Source organism: Chrysochloris asiatica, unplaced genomic scaffold (genome assembly GCF_000296735.1).
Source record: "Chrysochloris asiatica unplaced genomic scaffold, ChrAsi1.0 scaffold00171, whole genome shotgun sequence".
Lineage (NCBI taxonomy): Eukaryota > Metazoa > Chordata > Mammalia > Afrosoricida > Chrysochloridae > Chrysochloris > Chrysochloris asiatica.
The window spans coordinates 6,270,539-6,286,920 of NW_006408689.1; the positions used below are offsets into that span (position 1 = coordinate 6,270,539).

The 16,382-nt window shown below is 37.2% G+C and overlaps 1 protein-coding gene across 3 annotated transcripts in view; it reads right to left on the minus strand.

The window, feature by feature from the left end:
• Positions 1 to 16,382, minus strand: part of SNCAIP (synuclein, alpha interacting protein) — a 120,587-nt gene that overhangs the window by 42,190 nt on the left and 62,015 nt on the right. For all 3 annotated transcript variants that reach the window (XM_006871635.1, XM_006871637.1, XM_006871636.1), the window contains one exon: positions 4,538 to 4,651. In XM_006871635.1, the coding sequence (XP_006871697.1) occupies positions 4,538 to 4,651 (114 nt within the window). The remainder of the gene's footprint in view (positions 1 to 4,537; positions 4,652 to 16,382) is intronic.

Consider the following 16,382-nt stretch of genomic DNA (forward strand, 5'->3'; position numbering starts at 1 on the left):
GAACTTCCGATCTTGTAGTTCAAACTGACCTTGTGGTCCAGTGCTTCCTCTACAGAACCACCAATACCCTAACGTAAGTCTAATACTTACTATATGCTGGGTAATGAACTGTGTTCGATGTGGCTTTTCTCTTTTAGTTCTTAGGACAACCCTATGATGGAGGTTCAATTATACCCATTTTCCACATGAGACCCAGGGAGACCTTTACTTTTTAAAAAAAGTACAAACATATCCAGTCTGCACAGGGTTAGGATTTAAACCCAAACAGCTTGACTCTGGAGCCAATATTCTTCATGACTCTGTTTCCTTGCTCCTAAGTATAAATACCCATAACTGCCCATTTCCCACCTAACTCCTTAAAGGATGCTCCCTTTGCATCTCAGGGATAGGAATTGCCCATCAGCCTGTGGGTTTGTTGAACTCTGTGTCGATTATGCTTTTTCAAATAACAGTCCTAGGAGAGTAGAAGATGATCATGTTAATCAAAGATCTTTCTGTTCTGCTTTCATCTGCAGTCGCAGCACTTTCAGCATTGTTTACTTATTTCTGCCCCATGACAGTGAGACAATAAAGTCAAGGAAATATTTTGCCTTTTTAAAGTAAACTGTGGAAAAACAACATTAACACTCAGTCTGTGGAAGCATCCCTCTCACCAGCATGTCTACCACGGCTCATGATCATTGCTAGGAATTGCTGAGTCTTTTCTTTTCTTAAATCTGCATCTGTATCAAGGCAAACATTTAAAATGAGACCTAACAGAGTGTAGACAAAGATACTCTTGATTAGTGCTCGATACTGTGATATAACTTGTTTTTATAGAAGACTCTCCTGAACAAAAGTCACCATGAATGACTCAGAAATAAAATAAGTAATCATAAGTTCAATGTTGGAAAGCAGCACAGAGTCCACCCAATCAATGACCAATGCAAAATGGGCCGAGGTTCCCCACGCAGAAAAAGGCGGGAGGCCACTACATAACCTGAATCCTTATGTTGTGAAGAAAAGAGTTCGCCACGTAGGTGGTAGCTTTGAATAGATACGATTTACTTCAATCATCTTGTCAGTAACATCTTTCTCAAGGGATAGTAAAGCAAGCTTATCTATTGGAAGACCCCCACTGCTTGTTTCCAGAGCGTCCCCGAAGCTTTCACCTTCACGCTCCCTGTGGCTAGTTCTGCTAGGTACAATCAGGCGATGAAATAATTGCACCCTCTGAGACTTCATGTGTCAAGAAGAAGAAAATCAATTTCTATCACCCAAAGATCTATCACTCCAGGAGGCCACTAAAAACTGTCGGCAACCCTGTGTTACTAGAGTATTTAAAGGTAATTTTTATAAGGAGAAAAAAAAGACACAAATTGGGAGTCAAATTCAGTCTACTCTTTTAGAATCTATATAAAGGCCAGAGGGCAACTAAACTAAACAGAGAAGAATTTTTCCCCCTGCACTATGCTATACAGAGATATTTACTGAAGCAACAAAACCAGAACACACTGAAGTGCCTGCTTGATGGAAAAACAAACTTGCATGTGCTGAATCCATTAGAAAACTGTTCAATAACAGTCCTTCTTGTGAAAATATTAGCCTTGTAATGGTTCCAAGTTCAGCATCTCCACAGGTTATCTGTCACATAAGTGGCTGTAGTAGATGTTGGATGGCTGGACAGAATTTGTAGTTCTAATGGGCTTCTGCATTTTCCTCTTGGGTAGGAATGCTTTCTGCTTCTTGACTGCTTTGCTGAAAACTGTACTTTAGGTCATTAACAATGTTTATCAGCTTGAAATAACAACCTGAAGATTTATACTAGTATGACACAGGTCTTCAAATAGGTCACTAATTTCCATGTTTTCCTCTTGTCCAGTCAAGCAAGCCACATGATCACCCAACCAGTTCCAGAAAGGACATTTTCTTTCGTTTTGTCCCAATAGCTTTAAGATTATGAGAAACCTGCTGTGAGAGGTGAATAAAGAAACTGGCATATGTAAGCAACGTCTTCTAAGATGAAGAATTTAGAAAGCCCAATTATTTACTTAGAGTCTCAGAACAGTAATGCGGTCTTCTCTCCTTTTCTTTGTGTGCTTTACCAAGAGGACAGGGACTCTTTCCATCTATAGCTGACATTCTGTGTTGGGCTTATATAAGTAAATGAAATCAGTGACATTAAACACTTATTTTGGCAATTTGAGAATACATCAAATTCTGCTTTATATTGAAAGTGATTTATGATGATCAAAACTCAACCCACTATTGTTATGTTGATTCTGACTCACAGCGACCCTGTAGAAAAGAGTAGAAACTAGGTTTTGAGGCAGTAAATCTTCATGAAGCCTCATCTTTGTCACTCAGAGCATGAGATTTGAACTGTTGAGCTTTTGGTTAGCATCCCAAATCTTAACCTACTATGCCACCAGGGCTCCTTTTAGGAAAATCACTGTTACTATTGCTATTGGGGATCACTGAGTCACTTCAGACTCATAGTGACTCTACACACAAAAGAACAAATCACTGAGCAGTCCCGTGTCATCCTCACAATTGCTATGTTTGAGTCCATTGTTGTTGCATCAATTTATCTTATTGGAGGACTGTCTCTTTTGCACTGATCCTCCACTTTACCAAAAATGATGCTTCTCCAGGGACTGGGCCTTCCAAGGAGGTATCCAGCTGTACTTCTTCTGAAACAGATCTGTTCATTCTTCTTATTCATTAGTCTTTGCCATTACCATAATTCAAATGAATTCAATCTTTTTTGCATAAATATGAGGTGATTTAAAATACCATGGCTAGGGTCAAGAGCACCTTAGTCCTCAAAGTGACATATTTGATCTTTTACACTTTAAAGATGTCTTTTGAGGCATATTTGCCTAATGCAATACATCATTTGAGTTCTTGACTGTGCTGCTTCCATGAATGTTGACTGTGGATCCAAGCAAAAAGAAATCTTTGGCAACTTCAGTGTTTTCTGCATTTTATGAATATCTATTGTTGTTTTTATAAGTGCTGTCAAGATAGTTCTCACTCATTGTGACGCTGTATAGGATTTCCAAGGAGTAACTGGTGGGTTTGAACTGTTGCCCTTGTGATTAGCAGGCCAGCGCTGATCCTACAGAGCCACACCAGGACTCCTTTTAAAAGTGATTAAATCCGTTAGTCATTTGAAAAGTCTATTTTCCCTTTTGCCAGTCCAGTAAAACCTGTGTAAAGTGGAAGCCTGTTAGAGACAGTAAGCATAATTATTTCCCACTAATAGACAGTGATAGAAAAATGGTAAGCTGTACCCTGTCAAAGTCAGAAAACTTTCAAGACCTGGAAAAGCAAGGCAGTCCTATTGAGTTCTGGCTCTCACAGGTTTCAGTGTATAAGCATTAAAAAAAGGGGGGAGGGGGTCATCTTTAGCAATGCCTGCTAACGATTATAGGTTGTAGAATACCATGGCTAGTAGGTACACTGTTGATTGGTTGGCTATGTGCTTTGGAGTTGGTTCTGACTCATAGTGACCCGCTATAGGATTTCCATGGCTATAATCTTTACGGGAGCAGAAAACCTTATCTTTCTCCTGTGGAAACGCTGGTAGTTTTGAACTGCTGACCTTGAGGTTAGCATCCCAACTTGTAATCACTATGCTACCAGAGCTCCTTAGTAGGTACACTACATGCCAGAAAATAGAGTAATTCATACTATTTAAAAAATAGTAGCTTTGCAAATTTGTGTTTAAATTTTTCTGTTACCAATTATTAAATATTCTTCCTGCTTCACTTGATGACAAACAACAATAACAATGTAGAAAGAGTCATCTACTTAGTGTGCCTGATCATTATTAATCAAGCAAGGATTACCTGTAATATTCAACTAAATATTTTCTTCTTAATTTTGGTTCAAGAAAATATATCATTTTGCCTTTTTACAAAAATAAAATGCATTTATTATAGAAAATCTGTAAGATATAGAAAAATAGAAAATAGAAAATCTCCTGCAATTCTACACTGAGTGATAATTACGGTAAACATGTTACATAGTTTTTGCTGTCTTAAGTCTTATTTCCCTTTTGTCCTCTATTACCATTCTCTCTCCAAAATTCAGAATTGGTACCAAACGATAGGAGTAGTTTTGTATCATACTTTTTTGGTTAATATGATAAAACGAACATGGGGAGAGTGGTGGTTCTGTACAATAAGGACTACGAAGCATAAATTTGGTGCCCATCAGATGTACAGCCTCAGAAACCCTATAAAGGGTTTCTATGAATCTGAACTGACTTGATAGCACCTAACAACAATAACAACAAATAATGAACATATTCCCACAAAATGTTATCATATGGATGCAACTTCATTTATTGATCTAATATCCTATATTGGGATATTGACATTGCTAAACTGTTTTCTTCATTAATAAAATGTGCTACAATAAATATCATTGTGTTTACATTCTTACATTCATTTTTGATGATGTCTTAGGTTTGGATTTATATGGAATAATAATGCATAAGAGATAGATTATATGGCACACAAAGGAAAGATATTTAAAAGTTCCTTCATACCTGGCCATAGCAGCCTGCATAATGAATAAGGCTTGGAAAATCCTTCGAACAACTCAATTCTGCAATGGCTTCTGTTTCACTCACCATCCAGCGAACACACTCCAACTGACCATTCTAGATTTTTTTTAAAAAGAAAGGAATTTAAGATTACTAAGATTTGAAAACATTTGTAGATGGCAATTTTATCAAAGAAAGAAACAATTTGAATATTGGTTGTATCTGACTTAGTTTATTTAAAACATAACTGTACCATCTGTTAGTGGTACAGATGGTTTAAGCACTTTACTAGCTTAAAGATTGGCAGTTCAAACCCATTCAGACATACTTCAGAAGATGGGTCTAGTGATCTGATCTCAATTGACTCAGAGGCAACTAGCAACATTATCTTCTTTAATCTATGTTTTTTATTTTAAATCAAGTACAGAATTTCACTTAAATATATTTTCATCAATTATTCTTAAAATGCTTTATTGAGTGTAATTTAGAAATACCATTTTAACGTATATTTTGCTAAACTTTGTGACAAATACATATCTCTTGTAATGATAACTCCAGTCAAGACATAGAACATTTCCATTACGCTAAAAAGTTTTTCCACCACTCATCTGTCAGTTTGTTATAATGTGGTAGCTGTGTGTTGCTATAATACTGGAAGTTATGTCATCAGTATTTTAAATATTAAGAGGGTCGCCTGTGGTGGGCATGTTTTAGTAGAGTTTCTAGACTATGACAGACTAGGAAGAAGAAGACCAGTTATGAATGGTTAGTCACTGAAAATTTTATGATTAGCAATGAAACACTGTCAGACATGGTGTTGGAAGATAAGCAACTCTGGTTGGAAGGTACTCAGAATACTACTTGAGAAGAACTGTCTCCCTAAAGTATAGCTGACCTTAATGATGTAACTTTCAGGACCTTCATTTGCTGATGTGGCATTACTCAAAATGAGAAGCAACAGCTGCAAACATTCATTAATAATCAGAACATGGAAATGTACAAAGCATGAATATAGGAAAATTGGAAGTTGTAAAAAATGGAATGCAGTAAGATCAATATCCTAGGCATTGTTGTTATGAACCATCAAGTTGGTTCTGAACCCTAGTGACCCTGTCTAGGGTCCAAGGAGCTTCTGGTGAGTCTGAACCACAGATCTTGTAGTTCAAACTGACGTTGTAGTTCAGCTCATTAACCCACAGCGCCATATCAGGACTCCATCCTCGAAATCAGTGGACTGAAATGGATTGATATTGGTCATTTTGAATCTGACAATCACATGGTTTACAATGCAGGAATAACAAATTGAAGACGAAAAGCACAGCATTCACTGTCAAGAATCCAAATTATATGTTGCATTTGGAAAATCTGCTGCAAACAATCTCTTTTAGGTGTTCAAGAACAAAAATGTCAGTTTGAGGATTAAGGTGTTATGATATTTTTAATCGCCTCACATGCATGTGGAAGTAAGACAATGAGTCAGCAAGACTATAGAAGAATCAATGCATTTGAATTCTGGTGTTGGAAAAGAATACTGAAAGTACAAGGGGTTGTCAGAAGAACATATCAAAAATCTGTCTTGGAAGAAGTACAGCTAGAGCGGTCCTTAAAAGTGAAGATTATGAGACTTTATCTCTCATACCTAGGACATATCTGAAGGGACTAGTCCTTGGAGAAGGGCATTATGCTCAGAAAAGTAGAGGTTCAGCAAAAGATAGAATGAGCCCCAACAAGACGGCAGCAGCAATGGGCTCGAATATAACAATTGTGAGGATAGTGCAGGACCAGGTCATGTTTCCTTATGTTGTGCATGGGGTTGCTATGGATTTGATGACACCTAACAACAACAATTCATTCTCCTTGGATCAACTATCAACACTCATGGAAGCAGCAATCAAGAAATTAAATAATGTATTGCATTAGGCAAATCTGCTGCACAAGAGCTTTTTAAAGTGTTGAAGAGCAAAGACGTCAGCTTGAAGACTAAGGTGAGCCTGGCCCAAGTCATGGTATTTTCAACAACATCACATACATGTGAAAGCTGGACAGCAAATAAGGAAGACAGTAGAAGAATCGATGCATTTGAATTATGGTGTTGGAGGAGAATATTGCAAGTTCCATGGGCTGCCAAAGGAACCAACAGATATGTGTTGGAAGACGTGCAGCCAGAGTGCTCCTTGGACGCCAGGATGGGCCAAACTTTATTGCTCATATTTTGGACATATTGTCAGGAGGGACCAGTCACTGGAGAAGGATATTATGTTTGGTAAAGTGGAGGGTCAGAGAAAAAGAGGAAGATCCCCAGCAAGACGGATTGGCCAAGTGGCAGCATCAGTGGGTTCAAGCATGGCAACAATAGTAAGGTTGGCCCAGGATTGGGTGGTGTTTTGGTCTGCTGTGCATAAGATCACTATGAGTTGGTACCAACTCAATAGCACCTACAACAACAACAACAATTAATAACGTTTATAACCTTTTTTCTGATCCCCTTCACTTTTTCCCCAGAAAACCACTGATACTACATCACAATAGACAAGATAACTTTGCATCTACCATCCTTCACTCAGCATAACATTACCCAAACTACTACTTGTATCAGTGGGTTTGTTCCTTTTTACTACTGAGAAGTATTCCATTATATTAACATATCACAATTTGTTTGTCCAACTGGGGAATAGTGTGAATAAGTTGCTGTAAAATGTTTATGTATGAATCTTTTGTGAATACATATTTTTATTATTTCCCTTGGGTAAATATGTAGGAGTAGACATTCTGAGTCCTGTGGCATATGCATTTTTAGTATTATAGGAAACTATCACACTCATTTCTAAAGTGCTTGACCACTTCACTCTAATACCAACCATGTATAAGTTGCTCTATCTGCAAGCCAACATGTAGTATTGTCAGTTAATTAGTTAATCTTCACTTAAAGTTTATACAATAGAGCAAACATTTTTGAACTGCCAAATAAAATGTTATCATTTTTGCTAATGGAAATTTTTTTTGAAATGAAAAATTTCAATAAGTAAAATTTTGTTTTTAAATCATTTTTGAGGGTTTTTATACAGTTTTTAAAAATCGTATGTGAGGGTTTTATAAAGCTAGATACTAGTCTCATAATTTTTTTTAATTCAAACTTTTCTCCCATGTTAAAATATTTCTGAGAATTTATTTGTCCAAGTAACATCCTATATGAGACGTCCTATATGAGAGAATTACTGAGTGATGAAATACATGTAAACAAAGGTCACAAAATAAGCAGTTGTCAGTTTACCCTACAATTTATAGAGTGTCACTGTATTTATAACCTAGAGACAAAAATCCAAATTCTGAAATGGAATTGAATCCTTAATCCACGATGTAGTTACAAGACCTTGGGCAAGTTACTTCATCTCTCAGATACTGAATTACATCATTTGTGAAGTATCAGGATAATATTAACTTCTTTATAAAATTACTATGAAGATTAAAGGAGATAAAACATGTAAGCTTACTGATCACAAGGCATGTGTTACCTAACCTTATTAGAATGCTCTCTTAGATCCTCCTCACAGCAATCCTATAATATAAATGAAACACTGAACTGCCTTCCTGGTTTGCTCCACCTGGGATCTTAGCATAGCACAAAAGAGCTACAGTAAGCACTGAATTAGGTCTTTGTGTTAGTATAATAGTATTATTTTCTTTTTCTCTATTTTAGAATCTTGACAATTAACATCTCAAAGGACAAGCATATTCTGAAGAAAGACAAAGGAGCTAAGGTACTCATTTTCCCTATTTGGACAAGAAATTTCAAGTAGTCAACTTCCAACTATTGACACACAGGTTTTCTTCTTTCCTTTTGGAGCACAATAGGATGTATACTGAAAAATTTCTAGGTGCCCCATTCAGATCTATATCCTGCCTTCTCTGCTGATCTGTCCTTTCTATCCTGATCTGTAAGGTTTGGTTCCCATAGTTTATGATTTCTGGTTGGGTTTGACAGGTGGGGAGCAGTAGTAGGAAATCAGCAAAGAATGAGTTTGAGGTCCCTTCTGTTTCTGGCTCCCTCACAATGAACTTGTCATTGCCTGCTGAATCCTTTGACCAATCACAGATTAAAAAAAAAAAAATCCAGCATGTCTATTATACTTAGTTCTTTTCATCTGAGGTTCTTATGAGCATTCATTTTCTATCCCCTTCAGGCTTAAGGGTGGTAGCAATACCCTGGCTGCTATTTACTCTAGGACACTGCATTATCCTTTTGTGGGTTCCTAACATGCTTCCCATTACTTTGTGGATAATGCCTTTATTAGATATTTTTCTTAAATTATTTAATTTTGGCATGCTAAGAGAGAATTAAGAGCTCTTGGTGTGGTGCTATGGGTTAATGCACTGGACTGCAAAGTAGGTTTAAAATGCAAGGTTGGTGGTTCAAGCCCACAAGCTGCTCCTCAGAAACCCTGTACAGGGCCACTATGGATGAGAACCAACTCGACCATACTTATCAACAGCAACAAGAAAGAGAGACTGAAGTTGTCAAAGACGTCATTTTGTTTAGATCCACAATCAATACTCATGGAAACAGCAGTCCAGAAATCAAATGACATTTCATTAGGCAAATATGCGACAAAAATACCTGCTATAACGTGTTCACAAGCAAAGATATCAGTTTGAGGATGAAGGTGTGCCCAGTCAAAGCCATGGTATTTTCAATAGCCTTATGTACATGTGAAATTTGGACAATGAATAAGGAAGGTAATAGAACTGATGCATTTGAGTTATTGTATGCTGGTGGTTCATGACTCATCTGTCAGTTTGTTGTACTTTGTTCACTTGCATGTAGCTGTGATTCTGGAAGGTAATTTAAGTACCAGAAAAGTCACCCATGGTATACAGGTTTCAGATGAATTTCTAAACGAAGACAGACTAGGAAGCTGGAGAGAAGGACTACTTCTGAATATTAACTCAAACAGGATATTGAATGCTGGAACTTGATGAAGAACACCAAAATACTGTCAAATATAGTAATGGAAGATGAATCCCTCAGGTAGGAAGGCACTCAAAATGTGACTGGGGAAAAGCGGCCTCCTTACAATAGAGTTGACAGTGATAGCATGAATGGAATAAAGCTTTGGGGACTTTCATATGCTGATAGGACACAACTCAAAATAAAGAGAAACATCTGTAATATCCATTAACAATTGGAATATGGAATGTATGAAGTATAAATCTAGGAAAATTGGAAATTGTCAAAAATGAAATGAAATGCAAAAACATTGATACCCTAAGCATTAGCGAGCTAAAATGGACTGACATTGACAATTCTGAATCTGAGAATCACATGGTTTACTATGCTGGGAAAGACAAATTGAAGAGGAATGGCATCGCATTCATCATCAAAAAGATCATATCAAGATCTGTCTTGAAGTACAACACTGTCTGTGATAAGGCAACATTCATACAAGGAAGACCAGTTAATACCTCTATTATTCAAATATGCACACCAATCACTAAAGCCAGTGATGATGAAATTGAAGAATTTTACCAACTTCTTCAATCTGAAATTGATTAAACATACAATCAAGATGTACTGATAATAACTGGAGATTGGAATGCAAAGGTTAGAAACAAAGAAGAAGGAACAGTATTTGGAAAATATGGCCTTGGTGATAGAAATGATGATGGAGATCACATTTTAGAATTTTGCAAGACCAATGACTTCTTTGTTGCAAATACTTTTATATAACATAAAAGATGACTACACACATGGACCTCACCAGATGAAATATACAGATATCAATTTAACTATATCTGTGAAAGGAGGTGGTGGAAAAACTCCATATCATCAGCCAAAAAAGGCCAACGGCAGTACGTGGAACAGACCATCAATTGCTCAAATGCAAGTTCAGGCTGAAGCTGAAGGAAATTAAAACAAGTCCACAAGAGCCAAAATGCAACTTTGAACATATCCCACCTGAAATTAGAGATCAAATCAGAAACAGGTTTGATGTATTGGACAATAAACACTGAGGACTAGAAGACTTGTGGGATGACATCAAGAATATCATACAGTAAGAGAGCAAAAGGTCATTAAAAACACAAGGAAAGAAGGAAAAGACCAAAATGAATGTCAGAAGAGACTCTGAAATTTTATCTCCATCAGAGATGCTAAAGTAAATGTAAGAAATAAGAAGGTAAAATAGCTGAATATAAAATTTCAAAGGTCGGCTTGAGAAGACAAAGTCAAATAGTACAAAAAATGTGCAAATACCTGGAGTTAGAAAACCAAAAGGGAAGAACACACTCAACATTTCTCAAGCTGAGGGAACTAAAGAAAAAAAATTCAAGCATCGACTTCCAGTGTTAAAGGATTCTACATCATTGAATGATGTAGAAAGCATCAAAAGAAGATGGAAGGAATACATAGAGTCACTGTAACAAAAAGAAATAGTCGATGTTCAACCACTTCAAGAGGTAGCGTATGATTAAGAGCTAATGGTACTGAAGGAAGATGTCCAAGATACATTGAAGACATTGGCAAGGAACAATGCAGTGGGAATTGATGGAATATATATTGAAATCTTTCAAAAAAACTGATGCAGTACTGGAAGCACTCACTCATCTATGCCAAGAAATTTGGAAGACAAACTACTTGGCCAAGTGACTGGAAGAGATCCATATCTGTGGCCATTCCAAAGAGAGATGATTCAATAGAAAGCAGAAATCATTGGACAATATCATTTATATTGCATGCAAGTAAAATTTTGCTAAAGATAGTACAAAAATGGCTGCAACCATACATTGACATAGAAATTCCAGAGGTTCAAGCCAGATTCAAAAGATGATGTGGAAAGAGGCATATTAATGCTGAAGTCAGATGGATCTTGGGTGAAAAAAGAGAAGACCAGAAAGATGTTTACCTGTGCTTTATTGACTATGCAAAGGTTTTCAATTGTGTGGATCATGACAAGCTATAGACAACATTTCAGAGAATGGGTATTCCAGAACACTTAATTGTGCTCATGAGGAATCTGTACATAGACTAAGAGGCAGTTATTAGAACAGAATAAAGGAGCATCAAATATTTTAAAATTAGGAAATATGTGCAATTTTTTCTTCATACTTATTCAATCTGTATGCTGAGGAAATAATCCAAGAAACTGGATTAGATGAAGAAAAATGTGGCATCAGGATTGGAGGAAGACTCATTAACAACATAAGATATGCAGATGATATAACCTTGCTTTCTGAAAGTGAAGAGGACTTAAAAAATACTTACTGATGAAGATCAAAGACCACAGCCTTCAGTTTGGGTTGCAACTCAATGTAAATTAAACAAAAATTTGCATCACTGGACCAATAAATAATAACATCATGATAAATAGAGACAAGATTGAAGTTGTCATTTTTGCTTAGATCACCATCAACACTCATGGAAGCAGCAGTCAAGAAATGAAATGATGTATTGCATTAGCAAGTCTCTTTAAAATGTTCAAGAGCAAAGATGTCAGTTTGAGGACTAAGGTGTACTTGATCCAAGCCATATTTTCACTAACCTCTTATGCATGTGAAATTGGACATAAGGAATAAGGAAGCCTGCAGAAGCATTGATGCATTTGATTATGGTGTTGAAGGAAAATATTAAAAGTATCATGGACTGCCAAAAGAACCAACAGATCTGTGTTGGAAGAAGTACAAATGTTTCTTGGAAGTCAGGATGTCCAGTTGTCATCTCTCATATTTAGGACATATCATCAAGAAGGACCAAGCCCTGGAGAAAGATATCATGTATGGTAAAGTGGAGGGTTAGAGAAAGGAAGAAGACCCTCAATGAGATGGCTTGGCACAGTGGCAACAGCAATTAGTTCAAATGCAGCAACGATTGTGAGGTTGGCACATAATGGACATAGTTTTTTCTGTTGTGTGTAGGGTAGCTATACATCTGTACTGACTCAACTGCACCTAGCAAACAAAATGTTGTTGGTGGAGCTTGTGTGCTGTTTAGTCAGTTCGGCCTCATAGTGTCCCTTGTATAGGATTTTTGAGATAGGGTATTTGTTTACAAGTTGTTCTGTTTACTATGAGGTAGCAGTTTGAAACTACCAGCCACTCTGCAGGAGAAAAATGAGACTTTCTGGTCCTGTAAAGATTTACAGCCTCTGAAACCCAAGGATGCTATTAGTCTGACCTGATTCCATGGCAGACAACTACCACAACCTTATCATTTTTGGAGTCCTTGGGTGACACTACAGTATAAGAATTGGACTATAAGGAAGGTTTGAACCACAGGTCTATGGCTCAAACTCAATGACCACTCCTTGTAAACCCTATACTGTGTTGCTTTAAGTCAGAACCAACTTGATATTACTTAACCAAAACAACAAAAAATCTTTAATGGAAGCAGAAAGCCTCAACTTTCTCCTGCTTAGCTACTGGCAGATTTGAACTGCTAACCTTGTGGGTAGCAGCCCAGCTCTTAAACCACTACCAGGGCTCCATGAATTATGGTATGGTGTAGTTAGGTGTCTTTGAGTCAATTTTGACTCATTGGACAACAAAACAAACCACTATCTAATCCTGTACTTTTCTCACAATTGTTGCTATGTTTGAGCCCACTGCTGCTTCCACTGTGCTGATCCATCGCATTTTGGGGGTCTTCCTATTTTGTGTTGACCCTTCAGTTTACCAAGCATAATGTACTTCTCCAGAGACCGGTCCCTCCTGATAACATGTCCAATGAATGTGAGACAAAGTCTGGCCATCCTTGCTGCCAAGGAGCATTCTGGGTATACTTCTTCCACACAGATTTGCTTGCTCTTCTAGCAGTTGATGGTACTTGTAATATTCTTCTCCAACACCTTAACTTAAACATATTGATTCTACAGTGTTCCTTATTCACTGCTCAACTTTCATATCTATATGAGGCTACTGAAGATACTACAGCTTCAGTGAGGTGCACTTTCGTCCTCAAACTAACATCTTTGCTCTTGACCGCTTTAAAGAGGACTTGTGTAGCAGATTTGCCTAATGCACTACTACAAGTTGAGGTTTGAATTTTCTCTTTAGCTCCCCCAGCTTGAAAAATGTTGACTGTGTTCTTCCCTTTTGGTTTTGTAACTCCAGGTCTTTGCACATTTTGTTATAATATTTGACTTTTTCTTCTCAAGATGACCTTTGAAATTTTCTGTTCAGCTCTTATATCTCCTCACATCTTCCATTTGCTTTAGCATCTCTGCTGGAGAGCAAGTTTCAGAGTTTCTTCTGACATCCATTTTGGTCTTTTCCTTCTCTCTTGTCTTCTCAATGACCTTTTGCTTTCTTCTTATATGATATTCTTGATGTCATCCCACAACCCTTCTGGTTTTTGGTCTTGAGTTTCTAATGCACCAAATATGTTTTTCAGGTGATTTATAAATTCAGGTGGGATATGTTCAAGGTCATATTTTCACTCTCATGGACTTGTTTTAAATTCCTTCAGCTTCAGCTTGAACTTCCCTATGAGCAATTAATGGTCTGTTTCACATATGGCTCCTGGCCTTTTTATGGCTGATGATATGGAGTTTTTCCATCGATATAGTCAATTTGATTTCTGTGTATTCCATCTGGTGAGGTCGAGGTATTTGCAATGAAGAAGTCATTGGTCTTGCAAAATTCTAAAATGTGATTCCCACATTACTTCTATCACCAAGGCCATGTTTTCCAACTACTGATCCTTCTTCTTTGTTTCCAACCCGTGCATTTCAATCACCAGTAGTCATCAAATCATGATTACATATATTTGATCAATTTCAGACTGAAGAAGTTGGTAGAATTCTTCAATGTCATCATCATTGGCTTTAGTGGTTAGTGCATAAATTTGAATAATAGTTGTATTGATTGGTGTTCCTTGTTGTTATTAAGTGCCGTTGAGTCAGTACCGACCCATAGCGACCCTGTATAGGGAGCAGCTGGTGAGCTTGAACCACTGACATTGCAGTTCAAACGGCTTTGCCATCTGGCACATTAACCCACAGCACCACACCTTGTAGGCATATGGATATTATACTATCACAGACAGCACTGTATTTCAAGACAGATTTTGATATGATCTTTTTGATGATGCATGCAATGTCATTCCTCTCCAATTTGTCATTTCCAGCATAGTAAACGATTTGAATATCAGATTCAAAATGGCCAATATTAGTCCATTTCAATCACTAGGATATCGATTTTATGTGTCCATTTATTTTTTATAATTTCCAATTTTCCTATATTCATACTTAGTATATTTCATATTCAATTATTAATGGATGTTTACAGTTTCATCTCCTTATTTTGAGTTGTGCCCCATCAATAAATGAAGGTCTCAAAAGCATTACTCCATTCACATTATCACACTCAACTTCCTTTGAGAGAAGGCAGCTCTTCCCCAGTTGGATTTTGAGTGCTGTGCAAACTGAAGTGCTTATCTTCTGGTAGTACATCTGACAATATTCTGGTGCTCTTTATTATGTTTTGATAGTCAACATTCTCGTGCTATCTGACAGTGTTACACTGCTAGCCATAAGGTTTTCAGTAGCTAAATATTCAGAAGTAGTATGCCTCTTTTTACCTAGTCTGTCTTAGTCTTGAAGCTCCTCTGAAACCTGTCCAACTATGGGGTGATCCTGCTGGTATTTAAAATATGGGTAGCATAGCTTCCAGAATCACAGCAACACACAAGCTACCACAGTATGACAAACTTACAGAGGATTGGTAGAGTTAGGGTATAGGAGAAGAATATCCAAAGTACCATGGACTCCCAGAAGAAAAACCAAATCTGTATTGGAAGAACTGCAGCTAGAATACTCCTTAATAGCCAGGATAGTGAGATTTGATCTGTCAACTCTGCACATGGTTTCAGTAAGGACAAGTATCTAGAGAAGGATATCATGTTAGGTAAAGTGTTTTGTTATTGTTAAGTGCCATTGAGTCAGTTCCGACCCATAGCAACCCTGTATAGGGTTTCCAAGGGGTAGCTGGTGGTCTTGACCCATTGATACTGTGGTTCAAACTGACTTTGCAACCAGCACATTAACCCACAATGCCACACCAGGAGTCCAGGTAAAGTGTAGGGTCACTGAAAAAGACAAAGACCACTATGGAGATTCACTGACACAGTGGCAACAGAAATGGACTCAAAAGTAACATTTGTGAGGATGATGCAGGACTGAACAATGTTTTGTTCTATTATGCATAGGATCAATATGAGTCAGAACCAAGGTGATTGCACCTAACAACAAAAACAAGTGTTTCGCAGGATTGGGAAAAAAACACTAATACAATGTGAACAAAAAATGGGAATCAAAGTTACTGAGCATTAGCTAGGCAAGAATGTTTATATACATTGGTATTTACACAGAAATATGCATCAAAAATTTGATTTTAATCATTTGAATCTTCACTCTTTGTCTTGGCACATCTAAATAAAAGATTACCAATTTTGAAGATTCTTTCAAAAATTTTGTGTTTGCTGAATTTTTTTCTCTTCTCTATTTCATTTATTTTTACTCTAATCTTTATTATTTCCTTCCTTCTGCCTGCTTCAGATTTCATTCGATCTACTTTTTTAAGTTTCTTAATGTAGAAGATAAGGTTATTGATTTAAGATCCTTCATTTTAACACATGCATTGGTTGTTGTTACATGTGGTGGAATTGGTTCTGACTTATAGCAACCTTCTGCACAACAGAACAAAACAATGCCTGGTCCTGCGCCATCCTTACAATCAGTGTAAAGCTTGAGTCCACTGCTGCTGCCACTGTGCCAATCCATCTCATTGAGGGTCTTGCTTATATTTGCTGACCATCCACTTTACCTAAATGATGTCCTTCCTCTAGGACTGGTCCCTT